The 20534-nt window shown below is 33.2% G+C and overlaps 1 protein-coding gene across 1 annotated transcript; it reads right to left on the reverse strand.

Annotated features, from left to right (window-relative positions):
- Nucleotides 1-2603: 2603 nt before the first annotated feature.
- On the reverse strand, nt 2604-19482 carry LOC134257386 (uncharacterized). Its single transcript, XM_062740011.1, has 10 exons — nt 19439-19482; nt 11297-11580; nt 10854-10961; nt 10202-10229; nt 9971-10036; nt 9723-9838; nt 9585-9623; nt 4586-4621; nt 3919-4431; nt 2604-3772 (listed from the first exon to the last, which is right to left on the reverse strand). Exons 2-10 carry the CDS (start codon nt 11559-11561, stop codon nt 2604-2606), a joined length of 2340 nt encoding a protein of 779 aa, XP_062595995.1. The 5' UTR covers nt 11562-11580; nt 19439-19482.
- Between the last annotated feature and the right edge of the window lie 1052 nt (nt 19483-20534).

Raw genomic sequence — 20534 nt, forward strand, 5'->3', positions numbered from 1 at the left:
TGTTTGCTTTGCTCCCATTTTATTTTGTTTTATGGACAATTTGATCTTTAATTCTATCCGTTATCTCCATATGTTTCATTATTATGCTTAATATCTAAGATATCAAATATACTATATTATAAAAAAAAATGAAATATTAAGAAAAGCGTTAAGCCAAGCATTATCACCAAATTCCCTGTCTAAATGAATTAGAAATCAGTGTGACATCCTTGCTCATTACAAACACTTAATATGCTTTATACTAGGAGCAGAAATATTTTCTCTATGTTTATACGACAACCAAAAGCTAAGCATAATTCTGTTCCGTAGCCGTCAATGCTCTGCTTGCATAAGCGACTGGCGTTGTTGAAAGCATATTTCTCAAATATAGTGCAAGCTCTTGAGTGGCGAAAAAGTTGGGAGACATATATGTAAGGGAGACAGTGAAGCAAATAAAAGGGTAATATTACTAAAAAAAATTTTAAAAAATGGCGATCAGGATGGAAAAACTGGTCATCTAGTTTGTCATACAATTAATTACTTAGATTTTTTTAGTTGTCCCTGATCGTCTATATAGCAAGTAAGCTGGCATACATGTATGTATACAATGTAATTTCAAATAGCAAAAAGGCGAGAGTAAAAAGTTGCGCATGTTTAACCGCGAGAGAGAGATAATCTTAGTATCTTTGCCATCGAATTTTTGCCAACTTAATTTCGTGGCCCTCATGGGGGAGTTCGTAAATGTCAGAATATACTAAAATTGAATGGTAAAGATTCTCTAATATAAAAATTAAAACATGCAAAAGCCTGGTTAGTACACTTAACTAATTTTGAGGACATTTAAAAATTTTGTTGAAATCTAGTTTGCTGAGAACCTACCAAAGTCAACTTTCGTTTTGAACTTCATAACACAACATTTAGATCATGCCGCAAATACTCAAATTTATTGCCGTTAAAAAACTCAATAAAGTAACAAACGTCTAGTGACCTGCCTTACAATATTTGCTAGTGTTTCTCGTCTATAGTTACCTGCTAACTAATAGCATAAATGAAGTCACGATGAGCTACTGTACAATATCTGTGCAAAGTTGTCGTTCGTTCCTATCTAAGGAAGCCCTAACAAGGTAATATTCATAGGCTATCTCAGATAGAGTCTCGACCTTTTATACAAAAGACATCAGACGTGATTAAATTTAAGTTAAAATATTACAGTGCAATTCCTGCAGAGAGATTTTGATCGGCTAAAAGTCTGTTAATAAAATTACATCGAAAAAAAAAATCATAGTGTTTTTACAAAAAAAATGTCAAAACGAGACATAAACAAATTTAATTTATTCACTTTAATATTGAATCACTTGAATTCAAGTTTTAAACACGTTCTTTTTTTTTTTTTAACTTTGTTCTCTGTCTGTGAATAATACATACCATGAAACATATGAGATAACGAACAATATTCACTTTCAAAAGTCCATAAAACAATACAAAATAGGAGCAATCACGGACCTCCAAAACACCACAGCTACCTTGGAGGAGTGAACATCACCCCGCCGTGAGCTCCCTGTCATGATTGGGAAATAATTTTAACGGGATAATCTGTCGTCAATTCAGTGTATATGAATAATGGATTATCAATTAGTTTGAAAAACGTCAGTCAGCATTTGACTCAATAATAAATTGTATTTGGTGGTCACTGTATTTAAGGTCATTGTATCGATCATAGATCCTACGAAATGTTGACTTTAAAGTAACGAGACTGTTGATATTCTTGTTTCATCAACTTGTTTGTCAATAATTTTGGAAATTGTTTATACGTACAGCATGCTCTTGCGTATCGAATTAACTGAGATAGATAAACTCCGTATGCAGGTGATTAAGGTGTATTGCTGCATAAGCAAGGGAAGTTGACGATTAAAAATTTAAAGCCATCACATTTATCATAGAGCTTGGTTATTAGATTACCAGTGATAACGTCTTTTTGAAGTAAAATATCCAAATATTAAACAGAAACAGATGTGTCAGAGTGTGTGGTATCTTTTATCTCAAGCTCACCTGGATATATCATATCGACATAAGAAAGGAAATTGCCATTTTTACTGACAAAACGTCATCGATGATAGATATAGAGGTAGTGAACAGTCCATGTCAGGCGCCAATTCAGTGTATAAATAATGAACTAACATATAGTTTGTAAAACGTCAGTCAGCATTTGACTCAATGATAAATTGTATCTGCTGACAAGGTCATTGTATCGACCGCAGAACTTACGAAATGATGACTTTTAACTTAAGACTGCTGATATACTTGTTTCATTAACTTGTTTGTCATTAATTTACTGATGTCAAGATATGTAGTATTGTATGCGGAAAAATTGGAAGTGAAAGGAAGTTGGCCTCGAAAAAAGTTGGCCACTTAAAATAAGGTATTTTATATAACATTAAGCCCATATTTTCAGTCTTTATTTAAGATAATTTTAAGTCCACAGCTATTAGAAATATTTATTATTTATTCTTACTGAAAAGTAACATGTATGTATTTTATCTTAATTTGTAAAATGTAAGTGCCATTAAAAGATATATTTTCCCCAATAAATCAGCCACTCATATGAACATTTCTTTCAATTTCATTTATGATTTACTTTTACTCTTTTTAAATTTTCTAGTAAAAAAATTTGGTCTACTGAAAGGACAACCCTTAGCTTTTGCAATCCTTTCTAGCAATTTTGCTTCGAATTTGCTGCCTGTGTGAGACGGTGGTAAACAATTTACAAATACACAGTCACATTCTTCCTTGGGTCTTGTTAATTGGAGAATTGTCGATATATCACAATGGTAAACAAGTGCACTAAACTCTGTTTCAGTTGCATATGAAGCTTTAAAAAGTGAAATGGTTAGTATCTCATGTTTGAGTTCTACAGTATTATTCTCTTCAATAAGGTATTCAGGATACTTTTTCACACATCGTTTTACACTATCCTCCGTTAACTCTGCTGAAATTGATCCTGCCCAGGGCATAATATCTTGGTCTACATTGTAAACTCTTACAAACATTATGTAAACAAGAACAAAGAAAAGTTCCTTTTTCTCCTCTTTCATTCTTTCAAAATGATTTACTAACGTAGTCATCGGCGATTTGGTGAATTCCTCGCTAGGGAAGAAGTCATGATGCTGACAATACATCAACATTAAGAATGGGTTACCCACAAGTCCTTGACTGAGGGACAGATTTGATAATACAGAAGAGAATCCGATGTCTTTGTACGTACAACTTGGATCACGAACACAGTGGCCTTCTTTTTTCAACTCTTTCCAAATCATTAACATTTCTGCTTTATCAAGATGATCAATATCGATCAAATGTTTCGTGTCCATTATATGTACCTTACCTAATTTTAAAACTGCATCATATACATGTTGATGTATGCCAAATAAAACTTTTAAATGACCTTTACATCTTTCTCTCTGTTTTTTAATAACATGTTCAAATCCTGTGATAGTTTCTAGCGAAAACACATTGCAGTTAAATGTTCCAAACAAATTGTCACAACAAAGAAAAACGTTGTTGATTTCATTTTCAATCAATTCATTTTCATTAATATATTCCTCAAACCAAACCGTCCTCCATCCTCTGTCCTCATATTTATCTTGTATGTACCTCATGGCAGTTGTTTTACCACATCCAATGGCGCCTACACAGAAAACAATGTCTGAGGTGTCTAATAGCGTCAGAGTTGATTTAATGTTCTTTGTCACAACAACTCCATCTTTAACGTCACAGTTTCTCTTCAAAATAACGACTAAAATGAAAAAAAAATCGTTTCCATAATACATTAATATTCGTTCTTTTTACTTAAAATGCAATTTCAATAATTTAATTTATATATATCAGTATGAAGTTATATGTATATGTATATATTTTTTAAAGTCAAAAAGTATTCCTTACTTTTTATTTTCAATTCCAATGCATTATCTTCAGCCTGATTAAGATAAGTTGATTTTCTTTCGTCGGAAAGTTCCCCAAATTTTTCACTCATTCGTCTATAAACTTCCTGAAAATTTGGAACATCAACTTGTCCATCACAATACAGATTCCACAAAATACGGATCCTCTCTATGTCAGCTCCAACAGAGAGATCGCCATCACTAGGTTTATAACCCCATCCTGTCCTGGGAGGTTTTATACTATTACAGAAATTTATCAACAAGGTGAAAACAACTCCTTTTTCTAAATTGTCATAGTCCCTTTTATCATTCACATTTTCCAGAACCTTCAACAAATGCTCGCCAAAATGCTCAGTTAAGGATACAGAGTTAATTATAATGGTTTCTTTCAAGTCCCGCACGTTAAGCTCAGTTTTCAAAATATGAGTAAGATAGTAAAGAAGTTCAAGAATTTTTGAAAGAATTCTCGTACGTTCTTCATCGGACATTGTTGAAATCTTTCGCACAGGCTCTTCTACAACTATCAAAATATTCTATAGAATCAGTACTTTCATTTCTGTATACTCAATTTTGAAAAGTTAGTGATATATTTGATACTTGATTTTTCTTTAATGAGTTACTGAGTATTTATTCTTTCAGTGGCTGGGTGTTACATGTATAACTTTTACCTGTTACAGGAATCATCTGAATGATCTCTTCCATAACTGAAATATTCATAACAATTTTATTTCAATATTTTAATGTTACAATGCATCACACTAAAATTAACTGTTCAATTAATTAATTATTTTTTTTTAATTTACAGAATATCTTTCGTTTTTTTATCAATGAAAACCAATTATAGTAATACCAGTCATACATATATTCCAATTGCATATAAAAATTCAGTATGGCCAATTGTTAATTTCTTTAAAGCCTTACAGGATTGTAAATAGGCATATGCCATATTAGTTTTCCTATCAACGATATCAGCAATGGGGTATATCTGCCTGAAATAAACGACACGTTTTCGTGCTAGTTGTCTTGCATTTGTTTACACTTCTTGCAGTCTATAGCTATATATCTATAGATCTGTATATTGCACTGACCTCTGCAAGTGTTAACGGTAATCTTTGGAAGAAAATGTAACTACTGAATATGTTTTTTTACTTTAAAAATTGCATGGTATGAAACTTGCTTCCGCGAAACCTTATTAAACTGAACAATGGCTAATTGAACGGCTTATATATATAACGTCTCAAATATAATAACAGAATTAAGGAATATAGTGTACAAATTCCAGTAACGATTGATCCTGTTCAGCTAAAAGAATGCTATGAATAAAAGAGATTTTATATATTAGTACCCGGTATATGAATTGAAAATTGCATGCTCCAAATACTAGTATATACATGTAAATGACTCCTTCATTACAGAGAAAAGTCTATGAATTTACTTTTCGTAAGAATGTCCGCTCCTTAGTCCTTAGCCAGTTATATTTAATTCTCTTTTTTCGAGCCTTGGATAACATAAAATTTACATTGCTTGGCTTTTCCGACTTGTACATTGAGTTTCGTTTGACATTTACACCTGTATTATGTACCGAGATGCAGAATCCATAATAGATAAGAAAACCTTTCTAGTGGCCATAGGTATGGAGTTAGGGGCACTAACATGTGGAGGCCGGGAGTTGAGGGTAGGATGTTGTCGTTTTCTTCAAAGACAACCTATTCGTGCTTTGATATCATCACACTCGTTATTTTCGTTGAATTAATTGCTAAGCTAAATATTTATATCAAAGCCTATTATCATGATATGAAAATAGAAGTGATCTGGCATCTCTTGCAATGACAAGACAAGCTTTAGTGTATTACATAACGTAAAGTAATAAAAGAACTTAAATGCTGGATAAGTATTAAAACATGCATTGTTTTCGAAATGGTTGGTATTTTTTTTTCATAATATATTTTTGATGATCAAATTTCTATCAGAAAATGCATTGTTGGTGCTTTTATTTTCCTTTCATGAAAATGTTGACTTTCCCCTTTCTAATATGGATTATTATATTGATGAACATTGTGAATTCAATTATATTTTTAGCATTTACAATTATTTCACTCAGAACCTGTGGATTAATCTACCTTAGTTTTTTTTTAAGACTTAACATGTACTATAAGCCAAAACTTTTCATGAAAATAATTTCTATTTTATTTGCTACCATCCTTCAGGAATTTATGCTCAGTAGAAATCATAAATAAAACATACTAGTAGGTAATCAGAGATTACAGAGCTCACCTCAACGAATGTTGTCTTTAAGTAAGGCAAAGTCACACAATTAACCAACAAGAAGTGTACATTCCAAAAATGAAAATATTTAAGCAATTTTAATCTGATTTTGAAACAGACCTACATAAAAAATTTAAACTAGTTCTTCTTCATGAAAATGTAGTTAAAATCCAGCATCTGAAGCAAATTTGAGAGTTTTCATCTCTTGATGCAACATTTGTGCAAGTTTGGTTTATCCAATGTTATATAAGCCTTATAGTTTATTGGTAATAGACCTGCACCCATAACTTTTACCTGGTCTATTATCGAAAATGTATGTCGAATTCAGCATCCGAAGCAAGTCCATTAGTGTGCATCCTAAGATGTATCATCCATGCAAGTTTGCTCATTATAGGGCTCATAGTTAATTGGGAATGAAACATGCATCAAAAACTAACATTTTCACTCATCAACAAAAAGTAGGTCAGATTCAGCATCCGAAGCAAGCCCGGTGGTATGCAATGCCATCCTTATATGTATCATCCATGCAAGTTTGGTCATTAAAGAACTCATATTTACTTGGAAATGAATCATGCACCAAAAACTTTAACCTATTCACTCAACTGGAAAATGTAGGTCAGATACAGCATCCGAAGCAAGCCTGGTAGTATACATCCTTATATGTATAATCCATGCAAGTTTGGTCAACATAGGGCTTATAGTTACTTGGAAATGAAACCTGCACCAAAAACATCAACCATAAAATGTAAGTCAGATTCAGCATCCGAAGCAAGCCTGGTAATATGCATCCTTAGATGTATCATCCATGCAAGTTTGGTCAACATAGGGCTTATAGTTACTTGGAAATGAAACCTGCACCAAAAACTTTAACTTGTTCACTCAACCAGAAAATGTAGGTCAGATTCAGCATCCGAAGCAAGCCCTGTAGTATGCATCCTTAGATATATCATCCATGCAAGTTTGGTCAACATAGGGCTTATAGTTACTTGGAAATGAAACCTACACCAAAAATTGCACCAAAAATGTTAACATGCTCCAAAAACATTAACCTGGTCATTCCTTTGCTGAAATTGCAGCATCTGAAACTTTGACTGGTACAATGAAACACTCTAGAACCATCTTCCATGCATGTCTAATCAATATAGGACATAGAAGTACTTAAAAAGAAAACTGCTCCAAAAAACTTAACCTGGGACGCCGACACCGACGCCGACGGGGACGCCGAGGGTATTACATGAGCTCCCCCAACTTCGTTGAGGTGAGCTAAAAATATTTGAAAAATGTAAAAATATATTTATACTTTAGCAGTAAAATGTATATAAAATTGAACAAGGATGAATAGGAGTTGATGTTGAAAGTAAATTTTCTGCTGCAAAAGCTTTGTGGATAAGAAGAATTTCCAATAGACGTATAATCACACACTTTACTTTACATAGTCTACGAGAAAACATTTATTTATCTATAAATGATATTATTAAAACAAATAGTTGTAATTTGGATGGCAAGAAATTCTGCCAACTGACTAATTTCCCGCAGTTTTATGTGGAAGTATTTTCAATGTTTAATAAGAGCAAAAACATCAAACAAACTAACAGCATCTTGAAGGAAAAATTTCTACCCAAATTTATTTAGCACAATAATTTATATCGATATGATTCTAAAACTTTATGTTTTTAACAATGGAACAAGAATAGTATATTGCATGTGGAAGATCTTTTTGATGTAAACGGTGAAATGCACGCACTAGATTACTTTTGGGATAAATTAAGATGTAATAATAATTTATTTACTGTGAATATATTATGCTCAAATAGACACTAAGACCTTATAAATCAAAATTTGATTTGATTCTATGTAAAATATATTAACATCTATAATGATGACTCGTTTTTTGTTAAAGAACAACTGTTCTGAGTCGATCAAATCTTTAAAAAGTAATTTCTTCTATTCGGTCTTAGTTCAATGAAAATTTCATTATTCAATCTATGAGAATAAGTGGAATAAATATTTGAACATAAATGATAAATCATTGTTGAAAAATATTTACATTTCAAAATTTCTCAATATATCTGTGCGAGTTATGCAATGTACATGTGTATTAGAAGATAATGAACATCTATTCTCTTGTGCGATTACACTTTTTTTGTGGAGAAAAATGGGTATATTTTTAAAATTTACCGTTTCATGGAAAGGTATTTATGTTGGGACTTTATGGTGAATTATCAGAGAAACAATTATTTTGAATAATCAAATCTCAAAAATTGTCACGTTTTACCAAATTCTGTTGTGAAAAAATATAAATTACTCTGAGTGATAAATAATCATTGAAAACTTTAATTGTCATCTATGTTATGATCTATGTCCAATATGTTGCATATGCTTTTAATAAAAGAAAAAAATCTAAATTTTTTAACATAAATGGAAAAAGTATAAACCCCAGAAGCTATGCTGCTGAACAAGGTTGAAATTCTATGTTTGCTTTTCAAGTAGATTAAAGTGGTAAAATATTGTAAGAATACTCTTGGTGTTGGTAAGAAGACCTCAAACAGCTTGATTTTCCAAAGTATCGGCGTTCCTCAATTGCATTGTAAAGTCTTGTTATGAAAACATGGTATTACGATAGACCTATAGCAGATACCCTCTGATTGAGGTCTATTATATTCCGAAATGACAAATAAATTTTTACACATTAAAAGAAAACCGTCTTTTCTCGGACTAGATCAATTTTGTACAGAAATCCATTTAAGATAATGCTTGAAGTTTAAACACAATAAAACAGCGATTTATTTATGTTTCCAGTCGTATTTAACCAAATATAATGACAAAAAATTGACGTACTATTTCACTTCGTTGGTGAACCTACCAAGGAAGTGAAATAGTAGGGTCCGGCTTCACCTACCAACGAAGTGAAATAGTAGGGTCTGGCTTTAGTCAGACTGAAGATACTTATTGACAAAATGTAGAATATCAAATGATACGTTGAATATTGATACAGTTAGGTCGACAGCTTAACATACTAGTACCTAAGATTGATAGATTATGAATATGATGCAATCTCCTTAATAAGGAAGAATTTCACTGTGAAATGCCCTTTGTATGACGATATGGGAGACAGTTTTGAAATAGCATTATTATACTGAGCCTAGTGTTTTTAAATAAATTAAACTATTAAATTCTTAAAATCTCAAAGATCATTTAAATTTGGGCAATTTTTTAATGGTGCCACGTTGTATAAAAAAACAATATCGATATATAAGACTATCTAAATGTATGTATTTTTACATTCACTCTCTCTGTAGGATTTTTTCCCTATTTTTCAGTTGGTGATTTATAATTGCTATACAAATTCTGTAATGAATGATTTAGTCTAGGAGCAAAAATGTGTCAACTTATTGTCCATACCTTCCGAGCGAGTTGTTTCACTTCGACGACGAAATACTCCTGCAAAAACATTTAGCTTATTACTTTTTTTTTTCATTTAAAGCATGTAAAGTAAATTAAGGTGGCATTATTGAAGTAAGAAAATCACTGATGACATACCTGGCAATTTGTTTCGACGGTACAGAAAAAATATAATCACAGCTGTGCCTACAATCAGCATTGGCAACAGCAAAACAACTGCAATTCCAGTAGAGGAACTTCCATCAATGCCAGTCCTCAACAAATAATACCGGTAATCGTATTAAAACATTAATCAAATCTTTGTTTGTTTGGTTTTTTGTATAACTAGTTGTAATAAGAAATATTTGTAACTTAGTGATTGGTATGAATATCAAAAATAAACTTACTGATTTGTCGATACTGTTGTAGTTCCGTCTCCATCTATTGACAATGTAGATGTCTCTGTGGTAATTCTGTGTCAATAAAAACATTACTGTAAAGGGAACTGTCTAAAAATGCTGTTTTCTGCTTGCCTTCCAATTTCATTTCAATGTTCTAAAGTACTTATCAGATACAAACTCAAAAAAAAAATAATATATGTACTTATAAAATCATATCACATAATTTCAATAACTTACCCATAAAAGTTTTGAAAACATACTGGATCTAAAAAAAAGAAATATGATAAAAAACCATTTCTTCACATTTGTATGAAAAAAAAAATGTTGAATGAATAAAGAAATTAAACAATTTAGGATGTGCCCTTCTGCAATTTTCAGTGCAATGAAAAAGAACTCCCTGTAGAGATGAGGAAAAAAAACTTGTGGATTCTACGTACAGTAATTTTTTACGTTTCAATGTCATTTGAAAAAACAAATGAAATGAGTACATATGTTGTTCTTTTTTTTTTAAATTCTAACCTTTGTCATAACTTTTGAACACTCTGCGCTAGGGCTTTTTATATGTCACATGTATATTTAATGTGACATTCCTTTCCCCAGGTATCATTGATTTTAATCCATTGACCATGGAGTTTGACCGACTAAAAATAAATAACTTTGGCCATAAAATTTGAACGATTGGTTATTTTTTCATATTTCACAGCTATATTCATTAATACCAGTCCTTTCTTTGGAGAACATTAACTTTTTTAGTGTTTCACAAACATCCCGTTTTCCGTAAGAATCCCCTATGAATTTTGAGCCCTAATTCCTGCTCCACCATTGAAGTCTTGGATAGGCAACAATTTAAAGGGGGGGGGGGTGATTAAAAGATACATTTAAAGCTTACATTTATACAGTTCAGACGGTTTATAGTGTATTCCTGGACATCCTCTCGTCGCACGACAAGGAACAAAGTCCATATTATATGTAGATTTACTAAGAACAGCACAGGTTCCTGGAAATTTAAGTAAATAAAATACCAAATAAATTTGTATTTCAATTTATTTAGAGGCTTTTATCATTTATTCTTTTAAATGATACTTGCCTGATTTTCTTTAACATACCATGTACTGTTTGATGTTAAATTTAAATAATAATAAAATATATTATATGCCTTAAAAAATACACATAAGAAATCCAGGCTGGCAAAAAATGAATTAGAAGATCATTCCACTGCAAGCTTAGCTGCACTGCACTATAAACTTTATTAAATAGAAAATGCATTATAAGATAAAGTTTTTAATTTTCATTCATTGTTATAATTGAATCATTAATTGGAGATGGACATACCAGGGTTAGCCAGGCCGACCACTGTGCATATTTCCCCGTATTTCCCAGGATTATCCTGTACAGTAGCACATAAATAATCGGGTATGGGATTCTGGCAGTTTTTGGCTCTTGCTCTTCTGGTCCACTCCGTCTGGTTTTGGGGACAGAAATTGACACTGACGAACCTCTGTGCGTTGACACAAATTGTGCACAAGAAGTGACACAAACACAGAATTCCCCAAAACATGTATTTTGTGCACGTACGTAAAAATGTATTTAGTAGCATTGTGAATAAAAATTACTCCCTGAAAGAAAAAAAATTAACATGTATAATCACTGAATTTATCATTAATATGTTTTACGGTGTGACCTTTGGGGCGAGCGCAGTTGTTCCATCAAAACACTCGAGATCAGCCACTTTGAACGTCAAGCCGCACGAGACATCTCGACTAGCTGTGACGTCATACGACGTCACAAAGCTCGTCGGAGCTTACGGAGACAGCCGAGCTAGTCTGGTCCCCTTCCCACAATTCCGTTCGCGCATTCTCTACATTGAGCTCAATGTAGAGAGTGCGCGAACGGAATTGTGGGAAGGGGACCAGACTACAGCCGAGCGTCTGTTTGAAACTATAGAACTAGTGCAATTTTTGTCGAAAAACATTGCAGAGTTATTTCTTGTTTCTTTAAAAGATTTCTACAAACTGAAAGTCTGATATATGCTTTACGTTATTATTAATTTATTTATTCGGCAATATTCGCGCAAAGGACATTGGGTAGTGCAGGAATTCTGGGAATGTTGCACAGAGAAATTTGGCTGACGTATGTACAGATTTCAATCCGAATTTCCTCTGTTCTTACACGTTAGTCTATTGAGCTCGCTGCGCTCGCTATCAATGAAACAACACCAAAAGGACCAAAAATGAAAAATGTCTCTATTCCTCTTGCTTTAGATATTTACAAATTTAATTAAACGAGGCCGAGTCTAATTATTTCTACCCTAGGGATTTTAATAATTTTTATGCGCCCGAATTTAGTCGGGCGTATTTTGTTTTTGTTCTGTCTGTCTGTTTGTCTGTTGTAAACTTTAACCTTCGCCACAACTTTTGAACCGTGAGAGATAGAGACTTCATATTTGGTATGCATACTCCATTATCTGAGCACTTTCAACTGACACCAAGGTCAATGACCTTGTGACCCCCGAATTTATTCGGGGCGTATATTGTTTTTGTCCTGTCTGTCTGTTTGTCTGTCTGTTGTCAACTTTAACCTCGCCACAACTTTTGAACCGTGAGAGACAGAGACTTCATATTTGGTATGCATACTCCAGAGATGGCGAAAGACGCCGGCCCACCGGCGATCTCCGGTAAATTTCGTCTGAGTCCGATAGTTTCTAGAACCACGCCGGACACTGTGTCCGGTAGATAATTCAGAATAATCAATAGTAAAATATAATTAAAGAAATTAGATAATGCATTATTTTTTAAAACTTCGTGAAATTGAATCTATAAGAGTTTTGCATTATTTAAATATTGCAATACGTAGTAGTATGGCGAGTACCTGGCAGTTATCGAACTTACTACCGCTCTTTTGTGGAGAAGTCGAGAAAGCTCTAAATCTCGCGCCATAATTCTCAAGCATAACATTGTTGGTTTACAGTAGTGACAATCGAAGAACTAGAACAATCATTATTACAATGTATTGTCACGGGTTGGACTCCAGATAATCGATTGTAAAATAAGGAAAGTTTAGAGTATTTTATTTGATTTCAAAAGTAACGATTTCAATAATGAGCTTAGTGAAAAATATCGTCAAAAAATATAACGTTATCATATGAGGACTAACTCCTCTATAAAATTTATTACAGTGATTCAGCGAATGTTTGTCAAGAGATTTAAACAGGATTTTATTTCTAATCTACAATGATCCATTTTGCATTGTATTCACTAGCACATTGTCCCCATCCAACAGACATTTTCTTCTTCCACTGAGAAAGAGTTCCACCAATCACAAATCAATTTCAATTTTACATTTTGTTGTTTTTACGGTCCGGCAAATTTTTAGTGTGTCCTGTAATTTTTGTGATTTTTAGACAATCTGTAGGACACTGTGTCCGACAGATTTTTTACCTCTTTCGCCAACTCTGAATACTCGACTAATTGAGCACTTTCAACTGACGCCAAGGTCAATGACCTAGTGACTTTGACTGTGACCTATATGCTAAAAAAAGCTTTTTCGAACTTTCGCCATGACTTTTGAACCATAGGAGATAAAGACTTTATATTTGGTATGCATATTCCAGTAATTAACTGCTTTCAAATGACACGAAGGACAATGATAGTGTGACCTTGACTGTGACCTATTTGCTAAAAATTGCTTTTCAGAACTTTGTTGCCGCCGGGCGCATAGTGTTTCACAAACACATCTTGTTCGTTAGTTAAACTGACTGCTTTATTTATTGTTTTAAGATTAAACCAGAAGTCTCTGTCGAGACTGAAGCTCTACTAGTTTGTACTTATAGCAAAGGAAGAGAAAAGTACTTAAGCAGTTGGAAATTGAAACTTTTCAACAGCAATAAATAGAATAATGATCCTTGATTAAGTCTCTTTATGTTCTTAGTGCAGTCTACTTGCATGCCACATTTATATTATAATCAGACTAAAATTGTATTTGGAGTAGCATTTTGAAAGAATTTCACAGAAATTTCTATTTTTAGTAACCATGGCAACACCGTTCATCGAAATCAAAAACCGATACACAGAATTATGTATCTTAGTGTAGTCTACTTGTGTGCCAAGTTATATTGAAATCAGACTAAAACTGTAGAAGGAGTAGCATTTTGAAAGAATTTCACAGAAATTTCTATTTTTAGTAACCACGGCAACACCGTTCATCGAAATCAAAAACTGATAAAGAGAATTATGTATCTTATTGTAGTCTACTTGTGTGCCAAGTTATATTGAAATCAGACTAAAACTGTAGAAGGAGTAGCATTCTGAAAGAATTTCACAGAAATTTCTATTTTTAGTAACCACGGCAACACCGTTCATCGAAATCAAAAACCGATACAAAGAATTGTGTATCTTATTGTAGTCTACTTGTGTGCCAAGTTATATTGAAATCAGACTAAAACTGTAGAAGGAGTAGCATTTTGAAAGAATTTCACAGAAATTTCTATTTTCAGTAACCACGGCAACACCGTTCATCGAAATCAAAAACCGATATACAGAATTATGTATCTTGGTGTAGTCTACTTGTGTGCCAAGTTATATTGAAATCAGACTAAAACTGTAGGAGGAGTAGCATTTTGAAAGAATTTCACAGAAATTTCTATTTTTAGTAACCACGGCAACACCGTTCATCGAAATCAAAAACCGATACACAGAATTATGTATCTTAGTGTAGTCTACTTGTGTGCCAAGTTATACTGAAATCAGACCAAAACTGTAGGAGGAGTAGCATTTTGAAAAATTGTTTACAGACAGACAGACAGACGGACAGACAGACAGACAGACAGACAGACGGACGGACGACGGACGCATTACTATCGCATAAGCTCTTCTGGTCACTGACCAGTAGAGCTAAAAATTGAATGTTTACCACCCCGATTTCTTAGGGGGCCATCTCAAAAGTAGTCAAATTTTACTATAGAACCCTATCGGAATTTCTTTGAAAAGCGCCAAGTTATCACATTTTCCCCATATTTTTTGTATTTCTGCCCATGAGATTTCTTCTTCAGTGAAGTAGATGAAAGTTATTGTAAAAAGATACAAAAATTTTCAATAAAGTTTTACCACCTAGATTGGTCTCAGTCTTAATAACAAAGGTTTTTTTTGATGCCCAATGCCTCAAAAATTGCTATATTGCAGCATAAATTCATATAAGTGCAGATGATTTATCGGTGCAGATAATTTTTTTGTGGGGAGCAATATTTAGATTGCTACTATGTTTCTTTTGACATTCGTCATCAGGTTTTAGTATAATACCCATGGGCGTCTACAAACATAAGCGATTCACGTGTCATTCTTCAGCTTCGTGCATTGTTTACAAAAAAGGAAAACAGTGACGTTCAGAGCTCCAGATAAGGCGCGTATTTGCAGAAATACGCATTAAATTTTTAAAAATATGCATTGAAAATTAAAATAGAACGTACAATTACGCATTAGCAATCATAGATACGCATTGCACCACGAAAGTACTGCGTACAAGTTGAAGAATACAGGTACTCTAGTAATGACGACGACGATCTCCATTTGGATTTCGGAAGGAAGAATCGGAGATTAAGATTAAAAACAATTTCTATGTAGAAAGACTATGCACTTGGCATATTTTTTTTTTATTATGGGTTCATAGCCAATTTTTCATCTCTCTCAACTTGCCATATTAACGAAGATTCTTTTCTCTTAGTTTACTCTTGATACGATATCTTAAATGAAGAAAATTTCTCTCACTCTATGGTACCTTGACCTAATGTATAAACTTCCTTGTCAAAAAAGAATGCTTCCCAATCTTAGCAAAAACTCTTGTTGGTATTTGCAAAATTTATTTGAATAAATGCAGGAACCGACCTTTAAGTTTAAAGTTTTTCCCCCTCTTCAAAAACACATACTTCGATTACAAGCTCAAAATCAAAATAAAGGTCAAAACGTTTATATATAAACAAAATACTCTTCAATCATTTTGCTGAAAATTAAAATCTGCATTGATTTGAAAATCAGGGAGTAAATATACTTTGGGGTAAAAAATTATCTGGAGCTCTGGACGTTGCTTGAGTCATTTTAGCGTTTGTTTCCTAATTATTGTAGTTAAATTACGTTTTCAGACCAGTTGGCGTTACAGATAATGTTAATTTTATGTTAAAATCACCATATCATGGAAATTGGAAAAGGTGTAATGTCACACTTATAATTATGACTACATGAAATTAAAAATCTGCGCAAAGTCATGCGCACTCAAATTAGACTCGGCCTCGTTAAACATGTACATATTATTTGCGTCACAATAGCAATTATATGTTTTTGCTTGCTTTTCCTCATATTTCTGCTGTTTGATATTGTTTGGTAGGCTTCGAACGCATGTAGAATCCACATTTACTTGACGTAAAAATGGAAATACTAATATGTTACATAACAAGAGACCCATGGGCCTTAAAGGTCACCTGAGTATCATGCAACAACTTTCCAACAAATTAAATTTGATTCATGTTTTAAACCAGAGGCCAAAGAATTCTGACACAATTTTGAAAGAGGCACCATTTAGGTAAGTTTTATTTCATAATGTTGTTGATTAATACCAAAGTTTCAGATTATGTACCCCCCCCCATCCACCAAGCACCTCTGTCCCAGGGGCCAGTAAAATAACCATTTTTGAAAGAAGCAGCTTTCTTCGTCATATATATATACTAAGATCATTGGCATAATACCCAAGAAAAAAGGAAAACATTTTCAAAGAATTCATGCATTTTCATTAAATAGACATTAAAGCCCCACCCTAGTGCATTTTCATTAAATAGACATTAGAGCCCCACCCTAAAACAAGAAGCCCTGACCCAGGGGCTCTGAAATTCACAAATCTCAAAGAGGCATCCTTCCTTCTCATAACTATATACATAGTTCATTGGTTAAATACCCAGGTGTAGAAAAAAAGATTTCTAGAGAATTTATGCATTTTCACTATATAATCAATAAAGCCCCACCCTAACACCAGAACCCCTAACCCAGGGGTCATGAAATTTATAAATTTGGAAGAAGCAGCCTTATTCAACATAACTACGTATTTGGTTAGTTTATTTAATACTCAGGAGCAAAGAAGAAGATTTTCAAAGAAATAAATCATTGTTACTATATAATCTATATAGCCCCGCCTTAGCACTAGAGCCCCTGACCCAGGGGCCATGAAATTCACAATTTTGGAAGAGGCAGTCTTATTCAACATAGCTATGCACTTAGTTAGTTTATTTAATCCCCACAAACAGAGAAGAAGAATTTCAAAGAATTTTTGCATTTTTACTATATAATCTATATAGCCCCACCCTAGCACTAAAACCCCTTGCCCTGGGGCCATGAAATTCACAATTTTGGAAGAGGCAGTCAATTCCAACTCAACTATGAACTTGGTTAGTTTATTTAATGCCAAGGAGCAGAAAAGAAGAATTTCAAAGAAATAATGCATTTTCACTATATAACCTATTTAGCCCCACCCTAGTACTAGAACCCCTGACCCTGGGGCCATGAATTTCACAATTTTGGTAGAGGACTCAATGCTGATAGCAATCATACTAACAGTTCGACAGCTTGATGTCCAGGAGTAAAGAAGAAGATTTTTATAGATTGCACTAATTTTAGTGGTTTTTGCCCCATCCCCCAGGCCCCTGGGGGGCAGGGACCATGAAATTCACAATTTTTGTTCCCCTTCTCCCATAGATGCTCTATGCCAAATTTGGTTAAAATTAGTTCAGTGGTTTCAGAGAAGAAGCTGAAAATGTTCAAATGTTAACACACGACGCACACCGCACGATGGACAACGACGGACAAAAACAGATAGCAATAGGTCACGTGAGTTTACTCAGGTGACCTAATAAAACATGATACGCTTTGGGGTACCATCTCTTACCCGCACCTTCTCCTTTACCACTGAATGAAATACTAGTCCCCTACAGATAAGTTTCATCTGGTTTCCTTTTAAAAAATGAAAATCCCACGATATGTTAAAAATCAATATCTGCCAGCGTTTAGAAAAGAAATGAAAAAAAAAATTATTTTAAAAACCGGACCCTTAAAAGAACCCTAGTTCCTCGGGAATTAAATAAAACTGTGTGAAAAACTAAGTGAGACAGACTGACAGAAAGACAGAGGGATAGCTACACGGACAGGCAGGCGAGTAGATGAGGAGGAAACCTATTCCCTTCCGGTTTTACCATTTTTTTCTATACATGTAGATTCCTGTGCTAGTAAAATTGTTCTTGCCAATCAACTGAATACACAAGACATGATATTAACAAGTATGCAAAAAAATATATTGTAATATCTTTAAGGTTATCCGATCCTCAGGTTCTGAAAATCAGGCATGCTCACAAAGATGTCTCTATATTCTCAAATTCATATGTTCTGTATTTACCCACGGAGTTTTTTCACACTTCGTCTTTAAAGTTAATCATATTATATGGAAAATTAGTAAATCTCAAATAAATTTTCAGGAAATTTGAAAAGAACTTCCAACTGCATATTTTCTTATTGATAATTGATTTAAAAATATATTTTAGGAATAGAAATAATAGGTATCCAGTTTCAAAGAAAACTGCATGGTTTCTATACCTATTCGGTACTTTAGTTTCTCCTATTTACTTCAATAATTTTATAATGCATAGTGTATGAAGCGTTTCCCCTATCAAAGAAAACACCAAAAAAATCACTTCTAATCTTAAATTATGCTTATAATAATTGGTAACTATGTTAACTAAGGTTAGATTAAAAGAACTTTGATTTCTTTAAATATGTAAGTTTTACATACTTTTATTAGGAAGAAATTTCAACTTTTTTTATTACCGTTTATAAAAACTTAAAGAACCTTGAATCGTACTGAGAGGCAAATGAAAATTGTTGCATGAAAAGATTTAAATTTCAAGCTTTATTCCGACACTTTTTGAATTAAATTATAATTTAAGAGTTATCCTTCCTGGCTGAGGATCGGATATCCTTAACATATTTTCCTTTCATGTTTAAAAGGAAATCTTGGACTCCAAAATTTTACTCCAAACTCCACTCCAAGCTTCTGGTCCATGAATTACACTGTGCCATATTGGCGATGGGTTTTACTGATAACATTAAAATTTGAATAACAGAATTCTTTTAAATCACATTTAGTGAAATTATTATTTATCCAGAAACTATTTATCACTGCACAACCTAGTTATGATCGTGGGTACTGGTGTTTACAAACACATCTTGTGCAGTCATTATAATAATTTGTACTTTCGATTTCTTATCTGTCAGAGATTATTGATTATTACGTATAATTATTTAATATCTGTATCTTGACCTATCATACAAAGAGCTTCATAGTATAAAAAATGTGCAGTAGGAAAAAACATTAATCATTTCCTTGTTGGTTACATTCCGATATCATATGTCTATAAATGTACGCATGATTTACAAATATCCGGCTTACCTTTGAATGAATATTTGGCGGTTACTTCTACCGGCTTTAAAAAAGTAATGTTACTTGCTAAAACCGTACACGTAACGCGGAACAGAAAACGGATCGATCGCATGGGAAAACCGAAAATATGTTACCATATTATTTAAACATCTGACAAGTACATGTATATATAAATTATACTAGTATCAGAAACGTAAACGAGTTAGTTAAGTCATGTTCCTCCCTGAATGTAGGCAAAGCATAAAACATTGCCGAAAGCGGAAAAAAATCAGTTATTAAAATCATTTATCTGAACATATTGTACTGACTCCGGACAGGAAATTAAGGAAACAACGTTGTAAATGCGTCCAATGATTTTATTTATGAGGATGAGGAGATATGACGATGACGATGACATGGAAATATGACTTGAAGTTGAACTTGACATGGAAATGACGTGAATGACGTTGAAATAGATGTAGACGTAGAAATGACTTGGAAAATATGACGATTTACTACAAAAAATACAAAGAAAAAATACTATAAATACAAGATATTTCAAGCAAGTTACACATGAAAACACATCCTAGCAAAAATTCATGATGTATTACATGTTCTAGAAAATACTTCAATACACAATCAAAGTACTGAAAGTACTGTTAGACGGAGGCTTCATGTATGAGAGAACACAAAAGAAATATGTATATCATACATAGCTGTAAAGAATATTTTGAGAAATAATGTGTATTTTTTTTTTTCAATTCAACATTTTTTTCAAAGACTACTCCAATATTTATGAGGGTTTTGGGATATTATAATTTCATCTTTGTAATGTAAACTTCGCCATGATGAAAGTTCACTGTTATTTAGATGAGATACTTTCAATATTAAACCTTTCAACGTAAGAAACGGTAATTGACTAGGCCTGGTTGACATAAAACTTAGACGGGCTAACTTTTTATCCCAGTCTCACTTAAGGAATATATAGTGGAAAAGTGAAACTGAGATCAAAAGTGAGCTTGTCTTATATAAGTTGTATGCCCCCCAGGCCCGGTTTGATGAATGTAGGTCTAGTATGTTCTAGTCATGAGCCCACTGGCAGAATTAAAAGGGGCCCCTTGCCCCC

Source organism: Saccostrea cucullata, unplaced genomic scaffold (assembly GCF_032062105.1).
Source record: "Saccostrea cucullata isolate Sc308-1 unplaced genomic scaffold, CSIRO_AGI_Scuc_v1 ctg884, whole genome shotgun sequence".
Lineage (NCBI taxonomy): Eukaryota > Metazoa > Mollusca > Bivalvia > Ostreida > Ostreidae > Saccostrea > Saccostrea cuccullata.

Bases quoted from the DNA above. Each gene is read 5' to 3' on its own strand.
- LOC134257386 (XM_062740011.1), bottom strand. From the start codon at position 11,561: ATGCTACTAAATACATTTTTACGTACGTGCACAAAATACATGTTTTGG. The intron at 4,622-9,584 runs GTATGGACAATA...TGAATATTTCAG, and splicing joins TGAAACAACTCGCTCGGAAG to TTATGGAAGAGATCATTCAG. The intron at 4,432-4,585 runs GTAAAAGTTATA...TGATAGTTGTAG, and splicing joins TCAGATGATTCCTGTAACAG to AAGAGCCTGTGCGAAAGATT.